Genomic DNA, 19,832 nt, shown 5'->3' on the forward strand with positions numbered 1-19,832 from the left:
CAATGTATGTGCTAAGCAACATGCATGCTCAGAGCTGTGGGTCAGGGATAGAGAGGGCAAGTGACTATCTTCCAGGAGCTCACCTCCTAACAGGAAAAACAGTCCAGAAAATAAAGGCAGGGTGTAGGTCCTCTGCTGTTCAATAGCAGGTTAAGCCAAACACAAAGGAGGGAATGCAGGTTCAATTTGAGAAGACTTCAGAGAAAGGATGAGAAAACTAAAACGAACTGGGCATTCCACATGTGCGCACACCCCACCCACGGATAGACAAGCAAGTGTAGATGAGATTTTCATATATGAGATTGATAAGGGCAAGAGTATCCATCTGATGCTGCTCAGGTCTCTACAAGTAGGTGACTTTGGCTTTCTATGTCCCAGCACCTAAGGCATGCATTCTATGAGCATGCAAGCAAAACTTATTTGGACATGCAAAGCTTACCTGAATAGTATAACACACACATACACACAAACACACACACAGACACACACACACACACACATGTACAAATATGTACAAATGTATGTATGTATGTATGTATGTATGTATGTATGTATGTATATATGAGTGACTTTAGTAGAGAGATGTGGGTACTAAAGGGGGATAGCTTCTCTAAGGGGAATTTCAAAGTAGATGTAAATTAAAGTCACCAGCATACAGAAAATGTGGGCAGACACAGAACTTACCAGCAGCATAAGAAAAGTGGAGAAAATCATGCCTTACATTCATCCCCAAGGCAAGTCTGATGGCTTTGCCTTAGGAAAGCAACAAGGAGAATATCTAAAGAAGCCAAGGTCCCACTGAGAGAAGACTCTCACTGACATCTTGCATCCCCAGGAGATAGATCCCCTTCTCTTCCCTGCTAATGTGTATCCTCATTCCCCTCTGCTTGAGTTAGTTTGACTAGGTCACAGTTGTGTGAGCCTTCCCAAAACAGATGAGGTGTCGCTGTCCTGAGTTATGGAAGACACTGGCCATTCTCCCTGGTGCTCCCTGTTTTACAATGTGTCCAATTTACAAGTATTAGAATGCCTTTCTCTGACCCTCGGTGGATCTTGATCTTACTTTAGGGTAAATAAATCATGTTTGAGACATCACACTGAACAAATTCAATTTGTCTTCATGAAAAATAGCCCTTGGAAAACAGTCAGCATTGTGTACTGAATAAGATTGTCCTCTGAGCAAGACTGTCTGCAAGCCCATCCTAGCATTGTCGTTCACCAGACTGTGTGACCTTGGCCTAGTGACTATACTTCAAAACTTCACATTTTCAGCTATTATACTTGGATAATATGGGTACCTGCCTCTTAGTATTTTTATGAATATTACCAGAAAAGTATAAGAAAATTCTATATACATTTTTATTAAATAGATATACATTTCATGATCATACAAACCTATGATCCCCAGTCTGTATTTTATGGTTAATGAAGAGACACTCAGGGGAGCCATATAGTAAAATCATATCATATGACCAGGTATTTAGCTGTGGTACTCTTTCTGGGCATGAACAAGAGGGAAATTTATAATTATTGAACATACCCTGAAAGCTGGCTCTATATAAGCCACTGGGATGAGGCTATAAGGTGAATATTATCTTTGTGCCAGAGAAAATCCCAGGGCAAATGAAAGGCTGGAGTTAGGTCAGAAGGCTTCATGACCCACCCCAATTCTACCATCTGCAAATGAGGGTGTCTGTCCAGGAGACTCCCATGCTCTCCTTTTCATCTGGCTTTATATTTACTGGGCCAAGAGATCATGCTGTCTATCCAGGACTCCTACAGTTTTCTAGTGGTGCTACTTAATAAGCACTACGCTCAGTGACAGTGCAAAATAGATGGTCAATACTGTACTATTTGGAAGGTCTTCAAGGCTATCATCTTAGGAATTGGCTTGTAAAGGATGTTGGCTGAATCAAGAGTCTTCTATAAGGTGACACTTCACTTACCAAGGCAAAGAACCCAATACAAAATTGAAAAGTCCAAGTGGAAGTCTACCTTGGAAGACCTCTTAGCGCCAACCTGAGTTCCAAAAAGAAAGGTCATATTAAGTCCTAATCAGTCATCAACCCCTGAAATTCAGGATGGGGCTTTCTGTAGCACATCAGGAGCTGCAGTCAATTTGTTTGGGTTCAAATCACTAGTGTGCCATCTCTCTCTCTCTCTGTCTCTCTCTGTCTCTCTCTCTCTCTCTCTCTCTCTCTCTCTCTCTCATTTGTAATAGTTTATTCTCTAGTTTGCTGTCTATTTCTGCGATAAATACCATTATTAAAAAAAGGCATTGAGGAAAGGCATCCTGGTTGTTATTTGTGGTTTTGTTTATTTGTTTTGTTTTGTTTTAACTTATACCTTCACCTCACAGTCCACCAGTGATAGAACACTGCTTACTGGTTTTCTCTCAGGAGCTCGTTCATCCTGCTTTACTATACAATCCAGGACCACCCGCTATCCATATGGGTGGACTGGACCTCCCATATCAGTCATGAATCAAGAAAAAACCCCTACAGGCTTGCCTATGGGCCAATTCAGTATTTTCGGGCATTTTCTCAGTTCAAGTTCCCTTTTCCCACATGACCCTAACTTGTGTCAAGTTGACAAAAAAAAATTCTAAGATAGTCTAACATGGATTAGTTGTGGGTTATAAGATAGGTTCTGTTTGCCAATGACAATAGTAGCACCATAAATGATGAAGAAATGAAACATGTATATAAAGTGCATCTGTCAGGCTATATCCTAAACACCACCTCCATTATCTCTTCTAATAGTCACAGCAATTCTGTGTGGGGTGTCCTGCTGTAACCTCTGGGAAATGGCAGTGCAGAGATGTGGTGGAATTTCTGAAAGGTCACATGGTCATTAGTAGAAGCATGAACTATAATTAGAATGTCTCCACAGCCTGAAACTTCAACAACTACGCTATTGTGTGGAGCTGCTTGTGACATTCTGTTGTCAGCCTTGACCCTTCCTTTGTGTCAGCATCTGATGTTGGACATGGAAGCTGAACTCACTTTTGTACTCACTAGCTATATTCTTTTGCTCACTCACTTATCTTCTCTTAAGCGCGGTTTCTCTCTCTCTCTCTCTCTCTCTCTCTCTCTCTCTCTCTCTCTCTCTCTCTCTCTCTCTCTCTCTCCTCCCCCCAAAGGATTACTAGTATATTTATACAATTATTTTAGAAATTTACCAAAAATTTTAAGTGTTAGGAACAGAGAACAGACACTAGAAGTATTAGTTTTCTTACATATCACAGTGTGCTCAATGAAGAGAGGCTAATTTCTGGGTATATTAATATTGGAAAATCATATACTTTCCAATGTAGAAGAAACTGAATTTTAGCCAGACTTTCTTGACCCATCATGGGCACTGTAGTATTTTGCCACAAGTAGGGGAAAGCAAAATTATTTATCTTTAGATTTACTTCAAAATAAAGAAAGCTCATTTGTAAATCCATGTTGTTATAGCAACAGCCTTTTCCTAGACTTTGTATCCTTAGGGATGGAGCGAAACACAACTTTGACACCAAAGCAAACAAACATAGTCTGCAATATTGTATAAATTTCCAAGTCCTCAAAAATGACACTAACCTACATTAGTTTGTTGGATTATGGGGAGTTGATTATAATATAAACTTTTTCAAATCCTCAATTTTTGAACAATCCAAGCACATAAAACAACCACTCTTTTCGATTGATAAAATGTTTAAAAGCCCTGCATAAAACGACGTTCTGCCACCTCACTGATTCCCTTTGCTCTCCCAACTCCTACTCTCCAGTAGAATATTGATTAACACCTTGTTCCAATTTTGCAAGATCTTCATTGTAACTAAATTATTATTTGTGTCATGGAATTATAATTCTAAGAGACTATGTTTTGTGCTGTGACTGATGAATAAAATATGCTTTTAGCTTGCAGGGCCAGACCAATTTTCTAATACTTGAGTTCTATTTGCTCAAACGCATTACTACTATAAAGTATCAATTATGACTAATAATGGCATTATTCTCACTACAATAAGTACTTGGTATGGTAAAGCTTTAAGGACTCTGAAGTCTGGCACTCAATTTGGTTAACTACAGGAAGTAGTTGATTTCATAGAGATTATTTTTTACCTTAATATCATGCTGCTCTCCAAGTTCACATCTGCCCATGGTAAGTGATGTTTTCTATATATTTGCATCTATTTCTTTGAATCTTGTCAGATGAAGCTGACTACACAAGTTGCATTTGCTTAATATTGAAGTTTTTTTTTGTTGTTTTGTTTTGTTTTTTTCTGGAGCTGAGGACTGAACCCAGGGCCTTGCACTTGCTAGGCAAGCGCTCTACCACTGAGCTAAATCCCCAACCCCTTGAAGTTTTTTTTTTTTAATTTTTAGGCAAACATATTCATATTTGACCCCCAAACCCCCTAAAGTTTGACCTCTTATTTTCCACCCCATTCCCTAAATCTCCCCCATTTTAGATCTGAGTATCAGAACAGATTTTTAAAAAATATCACAAAAGTCGAGGAATAGAGATGTTCACCTCCATTAGCTTAGGTGGGGCTCAGGTCCTCAGTGAGTTCCACTGGAGAAGTCACAAAGTCTGTCATGCTTTCAGAGTCTGACCATCTCATTCTCCCATTGGCCATAAATGGAAATTCTTCCAAAGAGTCTTTTTACCCTGACCCTGACATATCAACCAATAATCAAGTTTCATGAAGCCTACCCTTTAAATGTCCAAGTTACTATTCTCTATGCTATGCCTAAGTTCTTGCTTCCTCATGTTTAATTCTGTAGTGTAGACAGTGTTTCAATTCACATATTTTTTAAATGTTAAGTTTAAGAACACTGGCATAGTCATATCAATAAATGCCAGTTGCAATTACCTGCACTTAAAACCTCATGGGGTGAAGACCGCTTCTCCCACAGAAATTGCTATTAATTTTCTCCATCCTCATCCCATCTTCACTTGCAAGCACTAAATAAAATCTGGTTGTACCCGTTTCTTTATTGAAATATTTCTCTGAAACTTGTGTATTCATAAAGAACACCACCATCCAAATTGTGTGTATTGAATGCCATCCACGAATTCATCATAATGTGTTCCAACACTGTGGAATGTTGACCTGGGACCCAAAGCATCCACGTGGAAATTGACCAATGCTATGTTCCAAAATTGATGTTGGAATAAGGAAAGCTAGTCTATATTCTATAAAGTAACTGAAACATTTTCAAGACAAAGTTATGAAACATTAGGTCTACTTTCGGTTATATGTTTCTGGACTTTAACTCTGGGTATTAAAGAACAATCCATTCTTAACTCTGAAGTCATTATCTCGAACTTGGTTTATGGACACCACATTTCACTCAAGTACCAGTGGGCTTTACCATGAGTAATGGATGAAGGCACACAGAAATTATGCATAAACATCTCAGCTTGTTGAGGAAACACATGCAAGCTCTTGTCCTTTGGAGAGGTAAATATAACATGAGATACATATAGGCAGTGGAAAACTGTCAGGATATATTACTGTCAGGTTGGAAAGACAGAGGGAAGAGCCATACCAACCAACAAACACAGCCTGAGCAAGCCAAGAACAAAAATGCATTTTGTGATTCAAAACTCCCCAAATATCCATGTTCCCATTTGGAATTTTCACAGAAAAACCTCACCGTTCACTTTGTTATGACACTATTTCTTTCTCAAGAAGTAGTTGTTTTATTGCCTCTCCATTAACTTTTGACATCAGAATGAGAAAATGTATTCCCTGGGCAGCAGATTAGCATCTGTGACCTCCTCATTAGTAAGTTAATTATATTGATTCTACAGACTCAAATCACTAAATGAAAAAGAGTTCTGAGTACACACATGTTATATCTGCAACAGTATTCTCTCCACTTGAATTCCAACAAGTCAATGACTGCCCTAAATAACACCCTGTGCACCAGAAGCAAGAGTTGTGTAAAAATGCACATCTCTAAAAAAACTAACAAACAAAGCAAAGAGATGCAGCTCGTTTCCTCTCATTTCCACTTTACCCATGCAAAAGCAGAAACGATTTCCCTCCCCAAACTGGAGATTGTCAGTGAACCACAGTGCAGTTCACTGACAAATTACAAGCAGGTGTAATTTGACTACTAACACTCTTAAATGATTCTTGAAGCTCAGCTGTAATCATACATTTCAGCTCCTGCCTGGTGAAATGATTCATGATTGCTACTAAAATTCCTGAAAACAAATTTCACTTTATCCTTTATTTCTCTCTGATTTACTTGCTCAAGACGGTTAAAGACTATAGGATGCAGAAACATTATGATGATGGAGTGAGGCCTATAAGATACCTTAAATGACAGGAAGGACTCTACATTTGGACTCTCGCCTCAGAAGAACTGATATTAGACAGAAGCTGGTATTCATATTCAAATGCCAGGTCACAGGGCAGCACTTTCCCATATTTCTTTGCTGTCTGGCTCCTTGCTTCCTTTTCCTCCAGTGAGAGCTAACACATCTACAGGGTTTTACTTACAATTGTGAAGTTCATGACCTTGAGAATCCAGATGGTCATGGCCAAGTTCACCAGTATTAAAATCATGAGGAGCAGGACAAAGAAATACAGGCATCTTTTCCTCCAGCCGTAAATCCCCACTTTGTATATGTGTGGCCCCTCAGAGCTGGGCATGGTGCTTCTGTGGTGTGAGTACTGTTCCTGAGGCATCTGAAAGGAAGCAGGTACAGAGAACCACTCACATTAAAACCTCTGAAAGAGGGAAGGAAAAGGCAGGGAGATCAACTGATGAAGGGATACGGGGGCTGCCTGCTGTACGTCCCTACCTTCTGACAACTCTAAGTCTGTTTCCTCTGGACAAAATCTGCTCTCCTGGCAGATTTACATCAGGCCCTTTACCTGATCCAACCTTATTTCTCCGTGAGTGTAAAGATACTCATGCACATCTTTGAATGAAAGCATGCCCTGCAAGTCATTTTCTAAAAGGAACCCTTAGACTCCCAACTGTGTTTTGAAGGTGATATTCGGAGGGCCCCCAAAGTCCTAGTATGCAATGTGGTATTAGCCTAAGCAAACAAATTGACTTTGGCACTGCCTGTGGGTAGCATAAAAATAAGTAACCAAGAAATTTACTTTGAGAGTTAACAACAAAAAAGTCTCAAATGCAACAATTTTGCTTTCTCCCTGTGGAACTAAAGATAATCTTATAGCCACAACTTCGGCTGACTGTTTAACCTTCACTAAGAATAGTGAGGACACCCTAGTCTACTGGGTATTAATTTCTACTGCACTGGAAATCATGAGCCAAAGACTAATTCAGCACTATTAGATGATCTCAATTTTATCACACACCTTCCAGTAACTCTCCTATGCATTACAGATGTATTGTAGAGGATAGGAACACAACCTGGTCATCCCTCACTGTCCCTTTTATGCATGAAGATCAATCAGTAGGAGAAAAAAAATCTCCTGGAAGCCTGAAGAAGACGAGACCTTTATTTTCTATTTGGTCATTCTGTGAAATAAGACAATGATCCTAAAGTCTTGGAGTCCTATCTATAAGGCCCTGCAGTTTTCAGCTGCTAGTTTTCTGAAAGACCTGAGTGAGAAATTAACCTTTGTACTTGACCACAAGACTTCTGGCACAGCGGGGAGATGAGTCACATAAGAATCTTGGCATAACGATCCTGCAAGTCTGATTGGTAGGACGCTCTGGGGTAAACGTAGAGAAACTTATTGTGGTACCTACTATCTTCCTGCAGCTGCTTCCCTTTGAGTCACCACAACTAAGAGCATCACTGTTTGTCTAGGTATGAAATGATCGTTTGTTGGAAAAATGTACAAATAGAGATATCAAGTTTTTTTTTGTTTTGTTTTGTTTTTGTTTGTTTTTTTGTTTTTTTTTTTCTGGAGCTGATGACTGCACCCAGGGCCTTGCGATTGCTAGGCAAGCGCTCTACCACTGAGCTAAATCTCCAACCCCAAGACGTTTTTAATACACTTATAAATTGACAGAATGCAATGGTTACATTGAAGAGCAACTCTCTGTTAGGGGTGTATATGTCAAAATCTGCAGTGTCATTTTTAAAAGCACCTACAACTCTGTCTAATCAAGTAACAATCATAGATTTTTACACTCAGTAACTGGTAAGAGCATTGTTTACCCCTATTACCATATAGGTAGACAAGCCTGAATTCTATTGGTCTGTAATGCCAGCACTCAACCTCAACTGAGTACCAAATATCCAAAAGAAACCCAACACTTATCATTACTGATTTCCAACAATAGAACCTGGGACTCAAGGGAGATTATTGGAAAAAGCTGCCCAGCACATTCTAAATATTGTAAAGCATCTGAAAATATAGCTTCCCTACTTAAACTTCTTTTTACAGTATAACTATTTTCAAATAAAATCTTGTAATTATCATTTTAAACATGAAGAAACCGGAGTACCTTGAAACCTCTCCAAAGAACCTTTGGGGTCTCAAGAAGCAGTGACTTGTGGAACTTTCAAAACCCGGTCAAATCATAAGGTCTGAATTCAGATCCTTTGCTCCCTAGCTTAATAGCTACTTCTCAGTGTCAGTGGGCCTAGCATTCCCACCATATTTGCAACTCTTCACTCTCCAAGTTTGTAAAATGAATCAAGAGCAAAGAAGACAAGGAGGAAATTCCTGGGAATGGTAATAGTGGAAGGCTTTATCAGGCAAATGTAAGGCACTGCAACTCATACCAACAACAACATACCAGTTGGGGAATCCATGTGGGCTGAGGATGTTATGTTCTCTCATTAACAATGTAAATATGTTGAATTGCTAAAAACAATTAGGGGAGACAATCTCAAATCTGTCTTTTGATTCCTTCTTAGAAAAATAATTATTGTTCAATGAATGAAATTGAAGTTTTAAGTCCTCAAGGGGACAGACATCTTTTGAACAACCTGGAAGAGGGCCCAGGAATGTGAGAACACAGTCAAATATTCTCTGGCGCTGAGTGTAAAGGAGCTCTCGGTGGAGTTTATTAGATACTGTCTTTCTCTACTCCAGTTTCCTTTAACACTGGGCCTTTCGGGGACTTGCTGGTCCCTTGGAGATTCAATTAAGAGGAAACTGAACCAAGAATTCATGCAGCTAGGATGGTGTAGAATATATTTGCATGGCCTGCAGGATCCATGCAGGTACATCATTGATAGCTCTCCTGCTGGTGGGAGATGTTTCGGGAACATTACTGTCAACCCATGACACCTACTCACTAAACACAGGGACATGATAGCATTGAAATGAAAAGGACACACTCTGGGTAAATGGGACACATACTGGGCAGCACTGCAAATACGTGGAGAACAAAGAAGAGGTAGACCAGAAGGAAAAGACCATTTTTGCATGTGTAAAAATGTGAATCTACAGTTCAGTTTTCATGGTCATTTAGCCAAAACAATACTTTCAGGAAAATACTCGCTTTAACACATATTATTACACTCCTCTTACCTTTTGTTTTATATGCAAAATATAGAGCTAATTAGAATACTTCTGCCGATATGTTATATACAATGAATGTTATTATTATGTAGAATTGTATGGTTATATATGATAACCATCGATAATTAAAATTTTCTGTCAAAACTGTCATGGGAGACAATTATCTTTGTACTGTCTGTACATAAAATTACAGTGGTAAACAGATGTCAAATAAAAAGAAACTGTTTATATAGTGGATTACATAGATGGATTTTCATATATTAAACCATCCCTGGGATGAAGCCTACTAGATCATGATAGATGATCATTTTGATGTGCTTTTGGATTTGACAAAATTCAACACTTCTTCATGATAAAAGTCTTGGAAAGATCAGGAATTCAAGGCCAATATCTAAAGATAGCAAAAGCAATATACAGCAAACCAGTAGCTACTATCAAATTAAATGGAGAGAAACTTGAACAATCCCACTAAAATCAGGGACTAGACAAGGCTGCCGACTCTCTCCATATTTATTCAATATAGTACTCAAAGTCCTAACCAGAGCAATCAGACAGGGAAAGGAGATCAAAGGGATACAAATTGGAAGGGAAGAAATCAAACTATCACTATTTGCAGATGATGTGATAGTGTACTTAAGTGATCCAAAAAGTTCCACCAGAGAACTACTTAACCTGATAAAAAACTTTGACAAAGTGGCTGGGTATAAAATTAACTCAAACAAATCAGTAGCCTTCCTCTACTCAAAGGATAAGCAGGCTGAGAAAGAAATTAGGGAAATGACACCCTTCACAATAGTCCCAAATAACATAAAATATCTTGGTGTGACTTTAACTAAGCAAGTGAAAGATCTGTATGACAAGAACTTCAAATCTCTGAAGAAAGAAATTGAGGAAGATCTCAGAAGATGGAAAGATCTTCCATGCTCATGGATTGGCAGGATTAATATAATAAAGATGGGTATTTTGCCAAAAGCAATCTACAGATTCAATGCAATTCCCATCAAAATTCCTACTCAATTCTTTATAGAGATAAAGCAATTTGCAAATTCATTTGGAATAACAAAAAAATTCAGGATAGCGAAAACTATACTCAACAATAAAAGAACTTCTGAGGAAATCACCATCCCTGACTTTAAGCAGTATTACAGAGCAATAGTCATAAAAACTGTATGGTATTGGTACAGAGACAGGCAGATAGATCAGTGGAACAGAATTGAAGACCCAGAAATGAACCCATACACCTATAGTCACTTGATCTTTGACAAAGGAGCTAAAACCATCCAATGGAAGAAAGATAACATTTTCAACAAATGGTGCTGGTTCAACTGTAGGTCAGCATGTAGAAGAATGCAAATCGATCCATTCTTATCACCCTGTACAAAGCTTAAGTCCAAGTGGATCAAGGACCTCCACATCAAACCAGATACACTCAAACTAATAGAAGAAAAAGTGGGGAAGAATCTCAAACACATGGGCAATAGGGAAAATTTCCTGAACAAAACACCAATGGCTTATATTCTAAGATCAAAAATTGAAAAATGGGACCTCATAAAACTGCAAAGCTTTTGTAAAGCAAGAGACACTGTCATTAGGACAAAAGGCAACCAACAGATTGTGAAAAGATCTTTACCAATCCTACATCTGATAGAGGGCTAATATCCAAAATATACAAAGAACTCAAGAAGGTAGGCTCCAGAGAGCCTATTAAAAATAGGGTACAGAGCTAAATAAAACATTCTCAGCTGAGGATTATCGAATGACCAAAAAGCACCTTAGTCTTCAGGGAAATGCAAATCAAAACAACCCTGAGATTCCACCTCACACCAGTCAGAATGTCTAAGATAAAAAACTCAGATGACAGCAGATGCTGGCAAGGATGTGGAGAAAGAGGAACACTCCTCCATTGTTGGTAGGATGGCAAACTGGTACAACCACTCTGGAAATCAGTCTGGAGGTTCCTCAGAAAATTGGACATTGCACTACCTGAGGACCTAGCTATACCTCTCTTGGACATATACCCAAAAGATGGTCCAACATACCACAAAGATACATGCTCCACTACGTTGATAGCAGCCTCATTTATAATAGCCAGAAGCTGGAAAGAACCCAGATGCCCTTCAACAGAGGAATGGATTAAAAAAATGTGGTACATCTACACAATGGAGTACTACTCAGCTATCAAAAACAATGGCTGCATGAAATTCATAGGCAAATGGAATGAACTAGAAAATATCATCCTGAGTGAGGTTACTCAATCACAGAAAAACACAGTTGGTATATACTCATTGATAAGTGGATATTAGCCAAAAGCTCATATTACCCAAGATGCAATCTACAGACAAAAGGAAGCTCAAGAAGAAGGATGACCAAAATGCAGATGCTCCCATTCCTTCTTAAAAGGGGGAAAATATTCATAGGAGGGGATATAGAAGCAAAGTTTAAAACAGTGATTCAAGGAATGGCCATTCAGAGCCTGACACACATGTGACCCATATATATGTACATATATATATATATATGTGTGTGTGTGTGTGTGTGTGTGTGTGTGTGTGTGTGTGTGTGTGTGTGTGTGTACATATACATACAGCCACCAAAACTAGACAAGATTGATGACACTAGAAAATGCATGCTGAAAGGGACCGGATATAGATCTCTCCTGAGAGACACATCCAGAGCATGTCCAATACTGAGGTCAATGCTAGCAGCAAATCATCGAACTGAGAATAGGACCCCCTTGGGGGGAATTAGAGGAAGTGTTGAAAGAGTTGAAGGAGCTTACAACCCCATAAAAACAACAATGCCAACCAACCAGAGCTTCTAGGGACTAAACCACTACCAAAAGACTACACATGGACTGACTCAGGGCTCCAACTGCATATGTAGCAGAGAATAGCCTTGTTGGGGTACCAGGGGAAGGGGAAGCCCTTGGTCCTGCCAAGGTTGGACCCCCAGTGCAGGGGAATATGGAAAGGGCATAAGGGGGATATATAGGGGGAGATACCCATGTGGGGGAGAAGGAGGGAAGGGAATGGGGGCTTATGGACAGGAAACCGGGAAGGAGAATAACCTTTGAAATGTAAGTAAAGAAATATATCTAATAAAAAATTAAAAAAAAGCTAATTGAAAGCAGTGTGACACCCCCCCCAAAATATTGATATAAGGCAGTTGAATTTTAATATTATTTTAGCTATTACAATATCACCTTTTAAAAGTTAATGATTTAATTTCCTTTCTCATTCTTAATACATGGTAACGTTTTTAACCTAAGTTTGTTTCAAGTATTTTGTTTGTTTGTTTATTTTTTCAATAATCACCTAACCTGTTTATTTAAGCCTCTACACTCACAAATTTAAAGTCCTTCCACAGCCCCGCCCCGAAAGAACCCAATACAGAGCAGGGCCTAGGGCAGTACCATAGGCAAAACTGTTCCCACGGGCCCAGGGAGAGACAGTGTAAAGGTCCTACTGGATGAGGTTTCTGTGCTTGAGGAAGCGTAAGAATCCTTCTGGGAGACAGTGGGTTAAAGACAGATTATTTAGCGTCAAGAATTTTTCCTAATTTGGGAGACAGAAAGCCTCAAACTGGATGTTAAAGACATGAAGTTATTTAGCGTCACTCAAGGTTTTTTTCTAATTTAGGCATGTTTGGGCGTCTCCATTTCTGAATTACCATTTTCCAGAATTTTTATTTTTTAAAAAGCCTCAAACTGGTTGAACTGTATCATCCTGAACCCACAGAAAGACATACATGGGGATAAGTGGCATTAGCCCAAATGCTTGAAACCCTAGATGCCTAGAACAAATGAAACTCAAGGCTGGACACAAAATGTGAATGCATATCAGAGACACAGCCAGAATACAGCAAATACAGAGGCGTATGCCAGCAGGAAACCACTGAACTGAGAACAGGACCCCCCGTTGGTCACCAAGACCCCATTCCTGTCCTCAAACAGAGCTTTCACAGAGCTGGACATGACCTTTAGCAATGAATATCCTTCCATAAGGGGAGCCCTTCCTCTGTCCCTCAGTGAACTAGACTGTTGGGGAGAGGGGAAGCACCCCATTTTTTGCCAAAGAATTTTATTTAGTTTTAAAATAATAAAAAAAATATTTTTAAAGGAATGTGGCAATTTTATTGCCATCTCAAATTAATTAAGCGTTAAAGCAACAATTAACACTATAACAGCTTTCCTGGGGCTAACTACCCACTAGATCATCTCCCATGCAATTTTTTATATAAAAATAAAGACCTAGCAATATCACCACTGTTATTGGGTTATTATTATTAGGGGTTATTATTTAACAGATAGAACAGAAACAAGCAATAGAGTTAATAGAACAAGAGATAGGAGTTTGAGCAGCAGTAAATTTAATCATAAGTTCCTCATAGTCTTTGGTGTTTTCTATTTGTTTTCCCATTCTCATTAATGCCCAGGCTTTTCCTATCATTGCTTAGCTATGACAATTTCATCTACTGAAATGGTCTATTGGACACATCCATCTTCAAAGTGCATTAGACTTTTCTTATTGCTCATTCTCCTTAGACTGTCTGAAGTTTTGTGGGTTGCTGATTGTTCTTCCTGCCTGGTATTCATGCCTGCTTTTCCTCTTTTTGTCTGTTTGTTTTGTTTTTGTTTTTTCTTGATTTGATTTGCATTAATGAGATTGTAGTCTCCAAGTTTACTCTCTTCATCTCTGATTACTGTATTTTCTCGATCTCTGCTTCTTTTCTCCAAGATCTTGTTATGATTCAAAGCCCTGTTTTCCCTTAGAGATGAGCACCCAATGTCATTCACTCCCGTTGTACCTCTATGAAGATGAAATCCAGCTTCACTGGCTAACTCTAGTTTAGTATTAAGAAAATCATTTTATAATGCCTGGCCATGAAAGAACTTCATCAAGATGTAATGTCTGAGCTGAGACTCAAAGAATAATAAGAGGGGAATGGACAAGAAGGCTCAAAACCATCCTAGGCAGTGGGGTCAGGGAGCATAGACAGTACTCTCATGCATAGGCAGTCACAGGTCTGGCTTGAGACAGTTAAAAACAGAAATGGACGTGAGATAGGATTTAAAAGTGGCTAAAGACAAGAGGCTGGGCCCGGGAGACCCTAGTGAGAAGTTTGGATCTATTAAAAAGTCAATGAAACACCACAGCAGTATAAGAGATCAAAATCAACCCATAAACTTGCAAAGTGTCTTACAGTTTCCAGATGGTTAAATGCACTTGTTGCGTGATGGTGATTAACAACTTTCTCTCAGTCTTCAATAGCAACACACACACTCAGTAATTGCACAAATGTAAACAATTAGGGGGAATAAATCATATTCATCTAAATATGTTTCCTAGAACATTTTCTTATACAGATGATGAAAATATTAAGTTCCTTCAAAAACCAGTGACTTCTAGATATGATAGGACCATTGTTCTTACAGTAGCTGTAGCTGTCTTCACTAGACTTTATAAGACCTGCACAGTCATCATTCCAGCATGGAAGTAGAGGGCTTCATGAACCCCTATCCCTAGCTGAGGAGATATTGACAGTTCATAGCTAGGAGAAGTAGTTACTTTTTTTTTTCAAATCAGGCTTTTTCTGTATAGTCTTGTCTGTCTTCGAATTCACTATGTCAACTAGGGTAGGCTGGTCTTGAATTCATAGATATCCGTCTGCCTCCCAAGTGCTGGAATTAAAGGTGTTCTCTACCATTGACTGATTTGAAGACTCAGTTTTCTTAAAGGTGTGACTTTTAGCTCAACCACATGCCAGTGGGTAGCCCCACATACACACATATACTGGACTCAGTGAGTTATTAAAAAGAGGAGAATGAAGTTGGAAGGTGGTGTGTGAGGATCTTGGAGAAGTAATGAGGGAAATATGGATTGAATATGACCAGAATACATTGTACATATGATATTTAAAAAAAAGAATCACAAGGCAGTGTTAATTTTCATTAGTATTGAAAATTTTCTTTATGCTGCTTTGTAGAATGTTTTAACCTTAGGCAAATTTCTGAATATAGACTCACCTCTTCTTGGTTTTTAAAACCCTCTTGATCTCCAACGGCATCACAAATGTGCCATTTGGCAGGTCTTTTCAATAAATGAGGACATGAAAGCCATTGCAATGCTCAGTAGAGCAGACTTCTAACTATAAGCCAACAAGCAGCACTAAGAGGACAGCGGGTGAAAACGTGCACAGCCTTTGGCTTTCTTCATACTAGTGCCAAGAAGGCTTCCATCCAAATCATCACTCCACACTTCTACGGGGTTATTTTTAGTGTTCACCTGTTTATAAACAAGTCCAGCTGACTTAAATATAATCTATTTCTCATGTATAAAGAGCAATCTGGTTCTATTTTCCAGAGGATGGATATAGTAAACTTTCTCTTGCCTTCCTATTATATGGGCATAAATAGTCATTGACTAATATCCTACCCACCAGATTAGGTGGCTGAATACATGAAGAACTCAAAAGGCTAAATTCAAATACATGCAAATAGCTTGTATTGAACAACGGGCCAATGAAATTAACTGTTGGTTCTCAAGAATGAAGTACAAATGACCATTAAATATGTGAAGTTGTTTTCAGTAACTTTAGGCATCATGGAAACAAAAAGCCAAAAACTATATTGGGAGCCCACTCCGGCCCAGTCAGAGTGGTATCATTGCAAACAACTAACAACACATGCTCATGAGTGTGTGGGCAAATGGAACATGGCATCTGGGGATGTGATTTTGTCTGGCCACTGTGGAAATCAGTATGGAGGGCACCTTGGAAAACCTAAAACTAGACTTATTAGCATAATTCCCATGTGTGCAAAGGACCCTGAGTCAGCAGACCACAGAGATTCCCGCACACTCATGGTTACTATGGCACTACCCACAGAGCCAAGCTACAGAAGCAGCTTAAGTATTACTCAACAGTGAATGGATAAAGAAAATATAAGGACTAGTAGGGTCTGGGCCAAGCTTTGTACTTAGACACCATAGCCATTGTCCTTAATGAAGCTGTAGAGGTTCACGGTGATGTGTGCACTTCTGTTCCAAGACTGAGAATCCCTACAAACATAGGGATTAAGGACATGAGCTCGGTAATGCTACTGATGATACTCCTTACTAAATACAGTTGGTATCAAGGAACTGCTTAGGAAAATCCTCTACTGTCTATCTCACATTTCATTGCTAAATAGAGGAACACAAGATTGTTTTAGGCGAAACCACACAGCTGGTATGCTTGGTGCGCTGACATATGATGGTTTGTTATTGCCAGAAGAAACAAGTTTCTGTCTTCTATTAATGTTTTAGTTTCAACAACGTTCCTTTTAATAAGAATAAAATTCTTTCTTCCTAAGTGTAAGAGTTATCTGTAATATACTTACAAGGTCTGTCTTATAATTTACAGTATAATAATACATTAGGCTTTGGGAAATGATGTTTTAAAATATAAAATAAAATTCAAAGGTATATTTATATCATCAAAGTTACCATTGTCTTCATTTTTTCTTTTTTCTTTCGTAGTCATGTAAAATGTGACAGATCTTAGTTAGCTCTAATCAGAAATGGTTCACAGGAAGGCATTGACTGGCAGTTCACTTGTTAATGGTATTTGACTATGTTGACCGTTATACATCATGGTATCTTGTTCCATAAGGCAGAGTATAGAGCTATGTGAGGAAGTATGCTCAAAATATAATAGATGCTTTGATATAGTCCATTTTGTAGATGTACTGGAGATTGAACCTAGGGTATCATGCAAGTGAGGTAAGCAGTCTAGCACTCATCTACAGCCGTAGCATTTTTGAAAGATTAAAAAAAGTAATTAGGTATAAAATGAATATAGTTATCTATTCAGTTATATACTATGCACTGAAAAAAAAAATTGAGGCAAAACACAACTTTGCCTCCAAGGATAACCCTGTCTTTTCAAGAAACAAACAAAGCTAAAGGCAAACCAAACTTCTAACTACCCCATGTATTGGGTACTACAGGTTCATTTTGGAATACGTTGGTCTTCACAAGGATGGAAGTGGTCCCATCTATGCTTTCATCAACCTCCTAAGTCAAGGACGAGAGGCCGACAGCAAACACTCGAGAATTAGAATTAGCTGCCAGGAAGAAATCACAAAAGATTTCATCAAAGAAAACAGAGACAATCAACCCACTCTGGTCCCAGAAAGCCAGTTTTGACAAGGTGAGAACAGGAAATCAGCTAGTTTCCAAAGGAGTCAACAGCAATCTTCATGCTGCTCAATACCATGCTTACGTCCAAACTTGAGTGAGCCCAGAGAAGAGAAAGCACAGAGTCTGTAGAGAATGGATAGATGCCAGCACATGAATGACACTTCTTTGACAGAGCTAGGGTTAATTGCAGAATGACAAGCCCCTGTATGTTCTTATTTGGAAATGAGTATGATGTAAATCAGGAGGGGTGGGTTGTAATGTTTGGGTGATGCCTCATGTCAACATTTCTGGTAACATGAAAAAGTAAACCCCAATTACATAATTGCACAACTCCTAATGAGTTTTTATACATAGCAGGCAGAAGTTCCTGTATGGGCTCATTAGAGGTTTTAGAGTTGATTGTGGCATGTGAACCATTCTGGATTATCTTGGCACATGCACAGCCTTCTATTAGCCATGATAATTTTGAGCTTTCTGGCTTTAAACGATTTGCTGTGAAGGGCTGTTTTCCTTCAGACATATTAACATTAGTCCTGGATTATCAGTATCTGGCACAACTTTAGAAAATTTTAACAAACATCACTTTGAGATTTGATGTAATAATCAACTTTTTTTTTTCTCACACAAAATTTATCCAGGAAAGCCAATGACTGTTTCCAGCCTAAGAACAACATTTTCTTTTAAAATGAAGATTTGGATTGATTTTAAAGTCCGGAATCCTACAGTTTAGCTTCCTGAGATTTGAGATATATAAATTCTAAACAACTTTTATTGAAAATTAGACAGATGCGTGTGTTTAAAAGAGCAGACATTTAAGAAAATCCCATCCCATGTTTAGCCTTTCTCCTTTGGGGCAACCACTTTACTAGACTTAAAACAATAATTCCAGAAATGATCAATACATATAGAGCCCATGTTCAATATACATGTTCAAAGCACATGCACATTTGAATTTGCCTTTTTATACTAGGATGAGCTAATTACAGACTGTTCTAAATTTAAGTTGTCCTACTTAACTAAGTAACAGAAAATATACAGGAATTTATTTATTTACTTGCTTATTTATTTAATTATAAATTAAGATTTTTTTTTGAGACAGAATTCCTGGTCCAAGATAGCTTAGGCTATCCTTGAACTCTCTCTTTAGGCAAGGCTAGTCTTTGATATCCTGATCCTCCTGCCTCTACCTCCTAAGAGCTGCAATTAGAAACACAATTACAATACATTTTTTAAAGAAAAGCTAAAAAAATTAAAATTGTATGGTGTGTGTGTGTGTTTGTGTGTGTGTGTGTGTGTGTGGTGTGTGTGTGTATACTTTTTCTCCCTCCTGAATTTACTTCAACCAGTACATGAGAGTTTCTACATTATGCAGACACCAGGCAACAAGACTGACCTCTAACACTGGTAGACATTGTACATTTGCCCAGAAAACAAAGAAATACTGATCATAAATACTGATCATCAATTTAATCCGATTGAAAAATCCTTAGCAGATGCATACAAGACAGCTGTGGGGTGTATCAATAGAAGTTCTTTTCTGGAAAGGGTTCAGTAAGAGATGAAGCCCCGCCCTCAATGTGAGCAGTATCATCCTAGTCACTGGAGACCAGGGAGACAGCATTCTCTCTGCTTCCTAATTTTCATGCTGTACTTCTTTGTCACATCCTCCTGCCATCATGACTGAAACCTCTGAGATCCTGAGCCCAAATACATCTTCACTGCTTTTATCTTAGACCAGGAATTCCATCTCTGCAACAGAAAGTCTAATATGCAAATAAACATGTAACTTCATGTCCATACCCTTTGCAATCAATGCTATGAAGAAAAAAGTGAAACAGAGGCAGAAGGATGATATCTGCTGCTCTGCCTGTGTTGGAGGGCTCCTCCGGGAAAAAGCCCACCATCATGGGGAGATCAGAGGGAGAAATGGACAAGTGAAAAAGCAGAAGGATACATAAGGGGAAACACCTGTGGAGAAAAGAGACCCAGCAAGTATGGAGCGAGGCCTTGGGGGAAGGAGTTACTTGGCATGTTGTGAAGTATGTTTTCTAGATCATTGAAAGCTGGGAGAAATTGAAAACAAGTGTGGATTCATGTTGCTAAGAGGGTATGCTAAGAGCTCACACAAGCTCTAGTCAGACTTCAGCTATGATACTGATGGCAGCAGTAAACCACCACTGCAGAAGCAAGTT

General features: G+C 38.7%; 1 protein-coding gene across 2 annotated transcripts in view; it reads right to left on the reverse strand.

The window, feature by feature from the left end:
* Positions 1 to 19,832, reverse strand: part of Sgcd (sarcoglycan delta) — a 911,604-nt gene that overhangs the window by 341,880 nt on the left and 549,892 nt on the right. For both annotated transcript variants that reach the window (XM_032911912.1, XM_032911913.1), the window contains one exon: positions 6,503 to 6,691. In XM_032911912.1, coding sequence (XP_032767803.1) covers positions 6,503 to 6,691 — 189 coding nt within the window. The remainder of the gene's footprint in view (positions 1 to 6,502; positions 6,692 to 19,832) is intronic.

The sequence above is a fragment of the Rattus rattus genome, chromosome 9 (genome assembly GCF_011064425.1).
Source record: "Rattus rattus isolate New Zealand chromosome 9, Rrattus_CSIRO_v1, whole genome shotgun sequence".
NCBI classification, from domain to species: Eukaryota; Metazoa; Chordata; class Mammalia; order Rodentia; family Muridae; genus Rattus; species Rattus rattus.